At 44.8% G+C, this 12,613-nt stretch overlaps 2 protein-coding genes across 3 annotated transcripts; one reads left to right on the top strand and one right to left on the bottom strand.

The window, feature by feature from the left end:
• Positions 1-10: 10 nt before the first annotated feature.
• Positions 11-7,547, top strand: LOC111967494 (ankyrin repeat domain-containing protein 13D). 2 transcript variants are annotated; one of them, XM_023992548.2, is made up of 16 exons: positions 11-1,142; positions 1,274-1,409; positions 3,058-3,182; positions 3,609-3,654; positions 3,814-3,957; positions 4,129-4,318; positions 4,457-4,523; positions 4,611-4,692; positions 4,798-4,859; positions 4,975-5,105; positions 5,229-5,386; positions 5,728-5,841; positions 5,951-6,123; positions 6,337-6,371; positions 6,489-6,713; positions 6,899-7,547. In XM_023992548.2, the coding sequence occupies exons 1-16, from the start codon at positions 1,059-1,061 to the stop codon at positions 6,960-6,962; spliced, it is 1,836 nt and encodes a 611-aa protein (XP_023848316.1). In that variant the 5' UTR covers positions 11-1,058; the 3' UTR covers positions 6,963-7,547. The 2 variants fall into 2 exon arrangements, with proteins under 2 accessions (XP_023848316.1, XP_023848315.1); XM_023992547.2 differs by having other exon boundaries at positions 6,283-6,371.
• A 154-nt stretch (positions 7,548-7,701) lies between these two features.
• LOC111967495 (signal-transducing adaptor protein 1) lies at positions 7,702-11,940 on the bottom strand. The gene is made up of 10 exons (XM_023992550.2): positions 11,640-11,940; positions 11,354-11,425; positions 11,131-11,247; positions 10,929-10,985; positions 10,649-10,827; positions 10,423-10,554; positions 10,122-10,191; positions 9,817-9,919; positions 8,316-8,492; positions 7,702-8,196 (listed from the first exon to the last, which is right to left on the bottom strand). The coding sequence occupies exons 1-10, from the start codon at positions 11,739-11,741 to the stop codon at positions 8,093-8,095; spliced, it is 1,113 nt and encodes a 370-aa protein (XP_023848318.1). The 5' UTR covers positions 11,742-11,940; the 3' UTR covers positions 7,702-8,092.
• Positions 11,941-12,613: the final 673 nt, after the last annotated feature.

Raw genomic sequence — 12,613 nt, 5'->3', positions numbered from 1 at the left:
GGTTAATTGATGAGCACATGAGTAATATGGTCCTGGGGGATCTACAGGGTTTGGCAACTTTTGTTCCAATGTCAGGTGATTTGGTGAATTAGGTGTGCTGGGCTGGAACAAGAGCCTGGGGTCCCCAGGACCAGAATTGAAGCCTGCATACATGTAATCCCTACTTTTTATTAGGTTAAAATAGATTTTCTCACTATTGCCCCACCACCACACTACTAAGCAGCTGGTGTAAAAGTGGGATAGTGCAGTTGTGTACGCCTTCGATTGTATGGCAATATGCATCACGCCCTTCCCTCCAACTGCTAGCCATAACCTGGAGCTGAAGCGACGCGAAAAATAAATAAATAATACAAACTGGGGTGCATTTTGTCGCAGATGCTGCGGTCTGTTTTTGTTAAGAATACTGGACTGTTTAATAGGGTTTTGTTGTTCCCTGAAATATGAACACCGAAAAGACACATTGATATCATCGGAGGTATCATCGACTCGAGTGACCTGGATGTGAAATCCAAATAGGCCGTATATTGGTCTATTATTTTGACAGCACAGGATCAGAAAAAACCCCATCGCGAAAGCGAGAGGTTGATGATAGGAGTTGCTAGCTAAGACATCGTCAGGACTTGAGTCCATCGTTTGTTACAATCGGCATTGCGAGACTAATGGTTGACATGGTCAGGCGTGCAATGTCAGCTAGCTAACCAGCAAGCTGGAATGGAAAATAAGAACTGTCATGATTTTAACCAAGTACTGTCATGATTTTACCCAGTTAGCTAGCTTACCTGACTAATGGGTAGAAGAGAGCTAGCTAGCCATGTATTTCAAACGGTACATACTCATAGCTTCTTGCTAATTGCGTTAGCTACTTTGCTAGTTACCAGTTTTATYCCGTAGAATATTGCTAGTTTGCGATTTTTTCTTTTGTGCACGTGTACTTCCACGTTTCTTACCGCTGGAAATCACAAGTTTGCTGCTGCTGTGAAGTGAAACACTGAAAGCTGGCTAGCAAGTTGCTAGGTAACATCATTAGTTTGCTAACAGCTAGCTATAGATAAACAACAATGGCTCAAGAGGCGTTTCCTTTACATTTTCTGGTTTGGAACAACCAATACATTGAGCTTGAACGTGAACTACAGCAAAACGAGGTAGGTCAACCGGGGGGTAGTAACATACGTTTCTTTTCTTTTTCAACCATTACTGTTTTGATTTTAACAGCTGCCGCACCGCTGACAGGCGTGCCCAGCTTTCATGACCCACCAGGGCTGTTTTTCCACAGGAGAATGTGGAGCGTTTAGACCCGCGGGGGCGCACCCCGCTAGAGCTGGCGGTGTGTCTGGGCCACCTTGAATCAACCCGTGTGCTACTCCGACACTGCGCAGACCCGACGCACTGCAACGCGCAGAGTTGGACTAGTGAGTGTATAAACTGGGGAATGACTGGGAAGAATAGTGTTCTCCATAGACAAAGCAGGGTCATTTATATTGCAGTCTGTTTGTTTTGAAGGATAGCTATGTGGGTTAATATCGTGTGTCTGGGGGGTCGTTCCATTTGATTTAAATTACGTTTTGACCGCACACATTTTTGGTTTGAACGAAACTTTCCATATTTATATTTGCCCATCGTAGAAGTTGTCAGAAAGTGAATTTTTGGAACTGAATGCCAAAACATTCAGGAGATAAAGGTTSTCAAAGGGCTGCCCTACTCTCCTTGAAGTCTATGGTACCACAAAGATCGTTAGTTCCACACATCAGATAATGTTGACTTGAATTAGAATATCAGTTGTTTTAAATAATACAGTCGGTCTTCCATAGGAAACCTAGATAATAGAATATACATTCCATATTTAAGACGACTGTAGGTGGACCTTTGTGTAAGTAATTGGAAGTTAAAACGTCAATTCAATTTACATCTGAATGGTGTACCAGCTACATTGCAGTGGTCTGAAGGGATACTGTAAATCCATTCTATTAAATTTATTTCTATGATTTGAAATGCACTGTCTTAACCGAGGGCGGACACAACACAAACACCACAGATTATGTAGATGAGGTTCTTAATAGCCTCATCGAAAACCTATTTGCTAAATAGGGGTTGGAGCCCGCTGTAAATCAGTGACACCTCGCAACACGTCAAACCAATCAAATGCCTTGCTTGGGTGGAGCTGGTGTAATGAGCTAAAGGAGGACGGGCTCATTAATGGCTAGAATGGAATTAATGGAACAGAGTCAAACAGCGTTTCCATGTGTTTGATACTGTTCCATTCCATTCCAGCCATTACAATGAGCCTGTCCTCCTATAGCTCCTCCCACCAGCCGCCACTGGGGACAGTGCATGAGTGGTTGGGAAATCGCTTATTTTAAAACCTATTCAAAATATGTCGATGTATGCCGATTTTGTGCATAGAACACACTTCTGGCAAAACAGAATTCATTTTTTCCTCCAGGTTTTCTTCCATTTTCTGCAAGGCTGCAAACTAGCATACGGAACAACTCTGCAAAATGTGTCCTACCGGGTCTGAAAAAAGGGATGAACACATATCACCAACAAGCATGTGGGAGAGGGTTGTTGAAATGTAACATCCAATAAATCAGCGGTCTATTCAAACCATTTTGGCCAATACAAAATTCTCYAGAACTCCAAGGGAGGCGTGACAACGAAATGATTTTGAAGGTATGGCTACTTGAATCTAGGGTCTAAACTACAACATATGCGAAAATGAAAAAATTCTGAGTTCACCCATTAAAGGTTMAWTTTTTTTTTTTTTTTTAATGCTTTAAAATAAATTATAAAATAGTTTGATAACCCTGATGGTAACCTTTTTAAATGATTTCAAACTCAACCGTTAATATTTTCCAGTGATGAAGACTTGGATGTCTCATGGTATTGTGTGGTATGCAAAATGGGTCAACTTTGAACTCTTGCTCCTGAATGTTTTGGCATTTAGGTACAAACAGTTACTTTCCGACCACTTCTACCATGCCTAAGTGTGTATGGAACATTTTGTTCAAATCAAAAGGGTCAAAAAATGATTGAAATCAAATGGAATGACCCTATGTCCAGTTTTGCAGGAGGCAGTGAGCACAGGGGACCCCGAGCTTTGTCAGCTGGTGCTTCAGTACAGGGACTTCAAGCGAGCCACAGAGAGACTGGCTGGCATCCCAGAACTGCTCAGCAAGCTAAGACAGGTAAGACCGGTAGCGTAGCGGTTAAGCGCGTTGGGGCCAGTAACCGAAAGGTTGCTGGTTTGAATACCCGAGCCGACTAAGGGAAAAATCTGTCGGTGCCCTTATTGCTCCTGTAAGTCACTCTGGATAAAAGCGTCTGCTAAATGACTAAAATGTAAATATAACACACCGAAAGGTTGCTAGATCGAATCCCCGAGCTGACAAGATAAAAATCTGTCGTTCTGACCCTGAACAAGGCAGTTAACCCACTGTTCCTAGGCCGTCATTGTAAATAAGAAGTTGTTCTTAACTGACTTGCCTAGTTAAATAAATGAAGAAAAACACTTTGCAGTCTTCAGTTCATCCACATATAACACACAAAGGTAACACACCTGTCAATCAGATACACCATTGCACAGATACCTGAAACACACTCCCCTCTTTCAGGCTCGGGATTTTTACGTGGAGATGAAATGGGAGTTCACCAGTTGGGGTGAGTTTCCGATGGTCTCCCAGTGGTCGGTTTCAGCACCACACAGAGCATTAGCTCCCAATTCTACTGTCACTGTGATGCACTGAAGTCTTTACAGTGGTATTAATGCCACAAATTCTCTGTCCCCCCATCCATCTCCCCCCTCCCTTCCTCGCTCAGTACCCCTGGTCTCCAAGGTGTGTCCCAGTGATGTGTACCGCGTGTGGAAGAGTGGCTCGTGTCTGCGGGTTGACACCACTCTGCTGGGCTTCGAGCACATGACCTGGCTCAAGGGCCGTCGCAGCTACATCTTTAAGGGCGAAGGTATGACACACTGGTGATATGGCTAGTTATTCCACACTGCGTTTCATCTGTTGCATTTCTGTTTTGGAATGCGTGGTAGCCTCATGGTGGTTTGTGTTGTTTCCATAGCGACCGGTTGAATGGTGATAAAAGTGTGTTTTGTCTCCATGGGAACGTGTGTTGTTTCCATAGAGAATGGTGCCATGGTGATGGAGGTGGACCATGACAAGCAGGTGGTGTACACCGAGCCTCTGTCTCTCTCCCCGCGGGACGCCCCATCTCTCCTGGCTGCCATGCTGCCCACCCAGGAGAACACTGCCCAGAGACTCACCTCTCCCATCGTCTCCACACACCTCAACACACGCAACATCGCCTTCGAGAGGTAACACACACACACATCGCCTCCGAGAGGTAACACACACACACACATCGCCTTCAAGAGGTAGCTACTTCACACAGCCAACATACTCACCTACCTGGTCTCTCTCCTTATGCTTCTCTCCTGCTCTTTACTGCACAGGAACAAGTCTGGTATTTGGGGCTGGCGCTCTGAGAAGAGTGAGGCGGTCAGCGGCTACGAAGCAAAGGTGAGCCCTATTGGACCTTAAAAATGCTTCTAATAAAAAACAGAGTTTGTTGACATTTAAAATACTTTTTTCTTTGGTTTGTTTCAGGTATACAGCGCCACTAATGTGGAGTTGGTGACTCGGTCAAGAACAGAGCACCTGTCGGACCAGGACAAGTCCAAGAGCAAAGGTACACACACACGCGCACACACACACATACAGAACACGCTTCTGTTTAATTTGTTCAGAGTATACATACACCCACAGTATGGTTCTAACCCTCCTGTCCTCCCAGGCACCAAGACTCCTCTTCAGTCCTTCCTTGGGATAGCTGAGCAGCATACCGCTCATAATGGGGTGAGTTTCACAAAGACACACCATCACCTCAAGTTGTATGTGGTGGATGGGCGCTTTGATGGACTGACAGATGGACGTGCTCATTGGTGTGTCTGTCTCTCCCCATGTCTCTCAGAGTAATGTGTGTCAGTATGCCAGCCCCCATAACCCCACAGCCATCACGGCTGAGGAATACTTTGACCCAGAGTTCCAACTCAACGAACGAGACATCGGACGCCCCGTGGAGCTCACCAGCAAGGTCCAGAGGTACTGCTGTTGCCGTGGCAACATAGAACCGGGATAACCATAGCAAACGCACAGTCAAGCACAATATCACCACCATGTTTAATGCAAGTGTCTCTCTCTTTCTCGCTCTGTCTCTGTCTCTAGGTTTAAGGCCCATCTGTGGTTGAGTGAGGCTCACCCTCTGTCATTGGCTGAACAGGTCACGCCCATCATTGACCTCATGGCCATCTCTAACGCCCACTTTGCCAAACTACGTGATTTCATCACCCTGAGCCTGCCCCCCGGCTTCCCTGTCAAAATAGGTGAGGTTTAATACCTAAACTGACCCCTAGGCCATACCTCCTAGGCTGGGGTCAGGATCTGAAACAGACAGTCCCAGAGAGAGAGGACATTGAGAGGAGGAAGTGCTATCAGAAGAAAAAGGAAGCGCTTTACAATTTAGGCTGAAACAAAGTGACAAGAGTTTGAAGATTTCCGTTCTCTCTTTCACCCTTCCCACCTCACATCGCTCTGTTTCGCCCTTCCCACCTCACATCGCTCTCTTTCGCCCTTCCCACCTCACATCGCTCTCTTTCGCCCTTCCCACCTCACATCGCTCTCTTTCGCCCTTCCCACCTCACATCTCTCTTTCTTTCTCTCTCAGAGATCCCTCTGTTCCATGTGTTGAATGCTAGAGTGACCTTCAGTAACCTGTGTGGCTGTGATGAGCCTGTCAGCTCTGTCACTGTACACACACCAGAGGAGGCCCCCGAGGCTGGTAACCACACACACACACGCACTTACATATATACATATGTATGACAGTCGAAGTATATATATATATATATATACACACACACACTAACTCCCCGTCCATCTGCTCGCAGGGCAGGCCCCCCCCCCCTTTCACTGCGAGGTGGACCCCTCCGTTTTTCAACCACCCCCGGACTACACCACTCTTGGTCCGGGCCGCAGCGAGCCAATGAGAGATGAGGATGATAACTTGCTGCAGTTTGCCATCCAGCAGAGCCTATTGGATGCAGGGACAGAAAGCGACCAGGTGAGACAGGAAATAAGTGTGTTTTAGAGCTGGCAAATCCATGGTTTAATATAAGTCATTGATCCACATCTTAGATATTTATCAGCTTCAGATTTTCATGATGATTGCCATGGAAGTTCAGTAAGTACAAGACATGCATAATAATGCCTCTCTCTGTAGGTGACTATATGGGAAGCTCTGACTAACAGTCGTCCTGTTTCTGGGCACATACAGTCACCACTGTACGAAGACGACTCTCAGCTGGAGAGGTGAGAAATGGTACCTCCATTTCCCCTTCACCATGTCCATGTCAGATCATGTATTACAAGGCTTTCCCTCTCTAGCGTTACCTTTTAAACTGTCCTCCCGCTACCTCTCTCTGATAGGGCGATCCAGGAGTCCCTGTCGATCTCATTGGCTGGTGGTGAGGAAGGAGATCCCGTATCTCCCCTGTCAGTCTCTCCGTCGGACCCCGGAGCCAACTCCCCTCCCTCCTACAGCTCAGTGGCTGAGCCCCGGATGCCGGGACCGTTTTCCGTGGTGAACAGCTTTGACGAGCAGCTACGCATCGCCATGGATCTCTCGTGCAGGGAGCAGGAAAAGATGGATAGGTGWGAGAGAGGGGTTTTCTTGCTTTGTTCATCCATTGTTCTCTGACAAGAGGATGAGGAGAGGAACCCATCCTAGAAATKTTGAACATATTCATGGAGAGGGGCATTAATAGGATGGAAGGAAAAGGATTTTGGGTGATTGACTTCCAGTTTCTATGCCAATGGACTTATGTTTCCTGTTACAGGGAGAGGCAGCAGGAAACGGAGGAGCTGGAGAGGATCCTTCAGCTTTCGCTCTTAGAGAAGTAGCCACGACGACGGCAGAGGATTGAGGAACAAAAGTGTTAATTTATTGTATTTTTTTTTATCCTGCAATGTTAAATTATTATTATTTTATTGTTCATTTGTTTATTTGATGATGTCTTAACGGGGCACTGAAAGAGTACGGGTACAGAATTCAGGGAGGGAGTTAGACATGGTACTGGCTGCAAGGTAGGTAAAAGCAATAGGGTGGAAACTACTTTGTGGGCAATTGTCATATTTGCTGTCGCCTGTCCAGTGGGAATGAGAGGGGGAGAGGTACTGGGAGGGAGAGGTTGTCAAACTAGCAGTGAGGCTCTGAGAGCAAATACTTTTGGATGGATGAAGAGGGAAATGTTAACATCACTTTGCGTTTTGCGTTCTTTTTCACAACCCTGCTGTCATTATTTTGAGTGATAAAAATACTTTAACCTTTGACCTATGATACAAACAAATAATAGTGACATAGTATTACAAAAAAATGCTTATATTAGATAATTATTGAAAAAAATGATGTTATAATGTTTGAAACAGAATTATGTTGGTTGATTCTTGCGCGTGACTTGGAAAATACATTTACTCAATGTTCCTGAAGCATTGGTGTGGTAGTTCATTTCTGAATGTGTGTGTAAAGATGAACCATTCACAGACATCTAGGCCAGTGTTAATTTTTATGCAAAATGATATTACACAGAATCTATATAACATTGTGTTATGTTCAACTCGAGAGAAGCATGAGCTGTAAAAATTAAAATAAAATAAAATGTTTTTATTTAAAAAGCAAGCATGATTCAAACAGTTCAAACAAGACGATATTTACATATCACTACAGTTTAAACTTGATTCGTTTCTCTTTTTGTAGGGCTTATTTGAAAAAGTAGTTTGAATTAGATGTCATTCACTGAAGCCCGTTCTACACGCATTGGGCACACGGAGGATTTTCAGGGTGTTGCCTTGCCATTGGGACTTGATGGTACAAACTCCCCTGCTTGTATAGTGCCTCTTTATGTCAGACATAAAACCATGCTAGATACAGTAGATGACGTAGCTACGTGCTGTTAGTGGTGATTTAGACAAGATTACACTGGAGGAGGGCGTTTTCCTCGGTGACAGTTTGACGGTACTGCTGTTGGTGCGTGTTATTTTTGTGTAGGGCGTAAAAACGGTGTCCCTGTGTAGATCTGTTCCTTCCTCCTCTGTAATGCTATGCGAAGCTCCTGATGCAGATCTTTAGGTTCGGGGCCTGGAGAGTAGAGAGACGGAGAGTAGAGACAGACAGAAGAGAAGTTTAAAGTACAAGTCTGGGACTTCACCCACGTCTATTGTAAACACACTGATGCTCTGAAGCTTACTGAGACACACCTGATATGTCATCTGCGTCCTGATATTCGTTCCCTGCCTCCGTGGCTTTGGTTGGAATTAGGGGTATGGGATAGGAGGGAGGGGTGTCCCCCGCCGGGGACTGTGTGTGGATCATCGGTGCCACTCTTGCCCTCGGGACCGTTTTGGATGGCAAAGTGGACTTTACGGGTGGCAGCTCTGATGGACACAAGTTACACACACTGTATGATACAGGAGAAATTATATGATCATTACGGGGATAAGTTTAGCCTTAAGTGGTGAACAATGTTCCCTTTAAGCTGTGTGTGTGTGCCGGGGGAGCTGCACAGAATAAATATCAGTCTGCGCAGAGAAGCACGAGATTGAACTACTCAACTTTCTAGATTTCCCCCCTTATTTAATTAACACTATCAACGTTGCCCTTTACTGTGATCGAATCAACGCAGTAGTAGCCACTTTCAATGCAACATACCAAAACAAAATGAACGATGCTAAACTTACTATACAAAACTGACTATGCAAGAGATTTTGTTGTAGGCAGAAYGCACCGGAGTTGGATTCTATTGCAATGACAGGCACAACTCAGCTGGTACTCTACACAGACGGGTGCGCCGTAACCAATCAGAGATTGCAGTAGGCCTGTATTCAAATAGGCCATTGCCATATATGGATCTGTGCCATTCACTTTGAACTGGACTGTGTTTACAGCATGAGYGGTTCTGAGTAGATTTGCTTGTTTTGAGATCAAAGTGAGAGCTGCATGTAACCACATGTGCACGTTTGTTCATATCCCTTGCTAGTTAGTGAGTTCTTAGCCCAGTTATAGATCATTTGTAGTCAGCAATGGTGGAGTGATTGCTTCCTACAAGAGCACAAAATATGTACATTTCTAGACATCTTTGAAAAGCAAGTCAGGTAAAGAGCTTTTTTGTCTTAAAGAGGCAGTGTTGTATTTTGAGACAGGCTTGAATAAGATAAATATCCAATAGGCAGAGGGTAGCATAATTTGTCAGATTTTCTGTAATAATGGTATTGGAATAATAATGCATTGTGGTTTGTTTGCATCAAACAACACAACATTTTCAGTCACCTCCTTGTCTGAAGTAAAAGTGGATTAACAGGTTAATGTTAAACCCTGCATGTTTTTTTCAAAGGTTTAATGGAATGTAGACCTACATTGAACACCACACATTGGCTGCTACTGTAGGCTGAATGAGAGAACAACTATTTCCATGGTAAAATGTTATGGGATCCATTTTCTCCATTGTTTTTGATGGTAGGCCACTCTGGTAGACCTACATTATGTATAGCCACAGTAGCCTAGTTGACCACTGTCTACAACTGCAAATTAAAGCGGGAACAGCCTCAGTGTTCACAGTAAACGCACCCTGGAAGTTGCATAGAATTTTCACAACATTCAAGTTTGCGCTCAGCAGACCTGAAATTTGTTCAGTGCTGAAATGTTTTTGAGGGAGCATTGGTGGTGAATCAAGTTATTTGTGGAGTTATGATGCTCTCTCACCAATGCAGGTGTCGTAGGTCTGCGGAACCAGGTATGGTTGTAGACGGAACTCTGTCTCAATCAGGAAGTGATCTAGCACCGCCGCCAGGGAAGGGACAGTCACCTGATGAAACAGAGATACATTAGGAAGTTACCTCATTGGAGGCAGGCATACGACAAACATGTCATTTCACAAAAACAACTTGACAGGCTGTCAAGGCACTAAGCGTATATGGAGTGTTGTCTTTCATATCAGTGCTATGTTTTAAGCCCATCCTGATAGGATGAGAGTCAGTGGAGAGTCCGGCTGGAGGAGCAGGACTCACCGGCGAATTTAGTTCTATGACGAAGCCTGTGTCTATGGAAAGCACTTTGTAGCTCTTCATCACCGGGCCACTGAAAGATAGAAAGAGTCCGGTAAGTCTTAAGAGTACTCACAATGTCTCCTCTCTACTCCCTCAACTAGAGACACTTTTTTTCTTATAGGGTAAGGGTGCTGTTGTCAATACAGGTTTGCTTAGTGGACGGTGAAATACTTGAGGTCTGTAAGTAACAGAGGAGTTACAGGGTGTTGGAGTCTGCGGTTAAAGGTCAGGCGTTTGGGGGTAAGGTGTTAAAGCTCAAGACCTGGGGTTGTCCTGTCTCAAGGTGATGGCGTAGTTAGTGTTGTCGGTCGAGGGGCGGAGGATGATGTTGCCGTACTCTGTGTTCTCTCTCAACATCTTCTCTGCCTTCTGACGAGACACCGGGAAGAAACAGCTGGAGGGAGGAGGAGAAAAAGAGGCTGAGAAGAGACAGGGAGAGAACAACACATTTGAATGTAAAACTAGAACAGAAACACGACAATACTCACGGGGGGATTCCAGAGAGGGTGTTGTCATATGTGTTGCCTGGGGAGGAGGAGGGATGGATAGGGTAGGTGGTGGTAGGCAGAGGAGAACAGGGGGCCAGTCTCTTCTGCTCCTCAGACAGAACCTCTTCCAGCCTCAGTATCTGACCTGGAAGCAGCTGCAACTTACTGGGGATCTCCCTCTGCAAGGCACACCATCAGTATCATCATCCCCAAAAGATGCATAATACTAAGGTCAAAATAAGTATTTAACGGTGACAATGTGTGTGTGTGTTATACTTACAGTGGCCACAGTCATGATGAAGCCTCTCCACTCCTCTCCTGTGTTGGGGTTATCCACCTACATCAGATATCAACAGTTAGTACTCCTGCCAAAGATGCCTGTTATGGCTGCAGTATTGCGCAATAAATTTTATATGACTATTTGCCAGTAAGACATTATGTATAGGAGTGGCAGCAATATGACTGAATGTAACATAAATTACCTTAAGCTGCACCTCCTCATTGGACAGGGTGAGAGTGTAGATGGTCGACCTGTTCTTTTGATAGGGAGCATCCATCGCCATCGACTTCAACATCTGAAGGTCCAGTTTCTCAGAGTACTGACAGGGAATTACATATCTGATTAGTCAAGCCACAGATCGATTCCAATACTTGATTCAAGTACAATAAAACTGAGAGATTAGATGATATCAGCTATTCTCTTACTGTGTCGTGCATCTGGTCTGTGTACAGAAAGATTGTAGATCCACGGAGCTCTCCATAACATTTCTTGAAGTCCTGGAAATGGTCAAACCAGAATCAGAATGAAGTCCACTACTCTACACTAGCAGAGACATGCCCAACAGCTTTACTTGATACAGTAAAAATACCTAATTCTAAATTCTAAGTTCACTATCCTTTTCATTCTCTCCTCTCTCCCTTGTGATTACAGTCTATGTCATTCTCTTTCTACGATTCCTTATTCCCACTCCACCATTCTCTACCTCCTTACTTTCTCTCCAGTGTATTTCTTCAGCAGGTGTCCTGAATAGTACAGAGGTAGAGCTGTGATGGTGTCCCTCCTCTTGTACACCCCTACGGGAGTTGCTGCCATGGTCCTACTTTGTCCCGGTTCAGGCCAGGTCGGTTCGTTCTAGTTCAGTTCACTATAACCCAGACCAATTGGGTCCCTGAGATAGCCCTCTGTGACCCAGTTCACCACTGAGTCCTCAGTCCTCGGTCAGTATAGGGACTTAGAGAATGAGGAAGCAGTGTAGTGACTTACTGAGGGAAATGTACCACCACTAGGTAGGGCGCCCTTTAGCACTTTGACCCGGGACTGACATGCGCCTGCATGCATGCGCACGCACACACACACACACACACACACACACACACACACACACACACACACACACACACACACACACACACACACACACACACACACACACACACACACACACACACACACACACACACACACACAATCACTTTCCTTTTGCATAATCACTTTCCTTTTGCATAATAGCTTTCCTTTTGCTTTATTTTTTAGACGTGTGCTTTATGTTGGAGTGTTTCCCAAATTGACTTTGTTTTTCCGGATGTGTCGCCTAACAACCACTGCCCTCTGTGAGTACACAAACCAGTACTTCCCATTAACAATGAAGAATTGTATTTAAACAGTTGGGGGGGAAATACACAACTGGATAGATCATGTCATTAGATGAGCACATGACTGACTGATTTCTTCAAACTGCGCTCTTCCCAGAAGTCATGTCCACCTTTGGGAGATTGCAGACAAAGAACATCCTGAATCTCTGACACATCTGGATATGTATCACCCATCAGACCAACCAAACCAGGTTTGCTCCCCTCTCCAACTCCTCCCAAACAGCGGCCATATCCATTTTATAAACCAATATTAAAAGTGTTATCGAACTAGATTTAAAAGTGTTATGTTCTATAATCCTGGCCTTATTTTCC

This window comes from Salvelinus sp. IW2-2015, linkage group LG8 (assembly GCF_002910315.2).
Source record: "Salvelinus sp. IW2-2015 linkage group LG8, ASM291031v2, whole genome shotgun sequence".
In the NCBI taxonomy this organism is placed as follows: Eukaryota; Metazoa; Chordata; class Actinopteri; order Salmoniformes; family Salmonidae; genus Salvelinus; species Salvelinus sp. IW2-2015.
This window is presented reverse-complemented; position numbering and strand designations above follow the sequence as displayed.

Coding starts and splice junctions, on each gene's coding strand:
- LOC111967494 (XM_023992547.2), top strand. CDS start 1,059: ATGGCTCAAGAGGCGTTTCCTTTACATTTTCTGGTTTGGAACAACCAA. Junction 3,655..3,813: donor ATGGGAGTTCACCAGTTGGG/GTGAGTTTCCGA, acceptor TTCCTCGCTCAG/TACCCCTGGTCTCCAAGGTG. Junction 4,860..4,974: donor AGCATACCGCTCATAATGGG/GTGAGTTTCACA, acceptor CATGTCTCTCAG/AGTAATGTGTGTCAGTATGC.
- LOC111967495 (XM_023992550.2), bottom strand. CDS start 11,741: ATGGCAGCAACTCCCGTAGGGGTGTACAAGAGGAGGGACACCATCACA. Junction 11,248..11,353: donor CAGACCAGATGCACGACACA/GTAAGAGAATAG, acceptor ATTCCCTGTCAG/TACTCTGAGAAACTGGACCT. Junction 10,828..10,928: donor TCATCATGACTGTGGCCACT/GTAAGTATAACA, acceptor TGTGCCTTGCAG/AGGGAGATCCCCAGTAAGTT.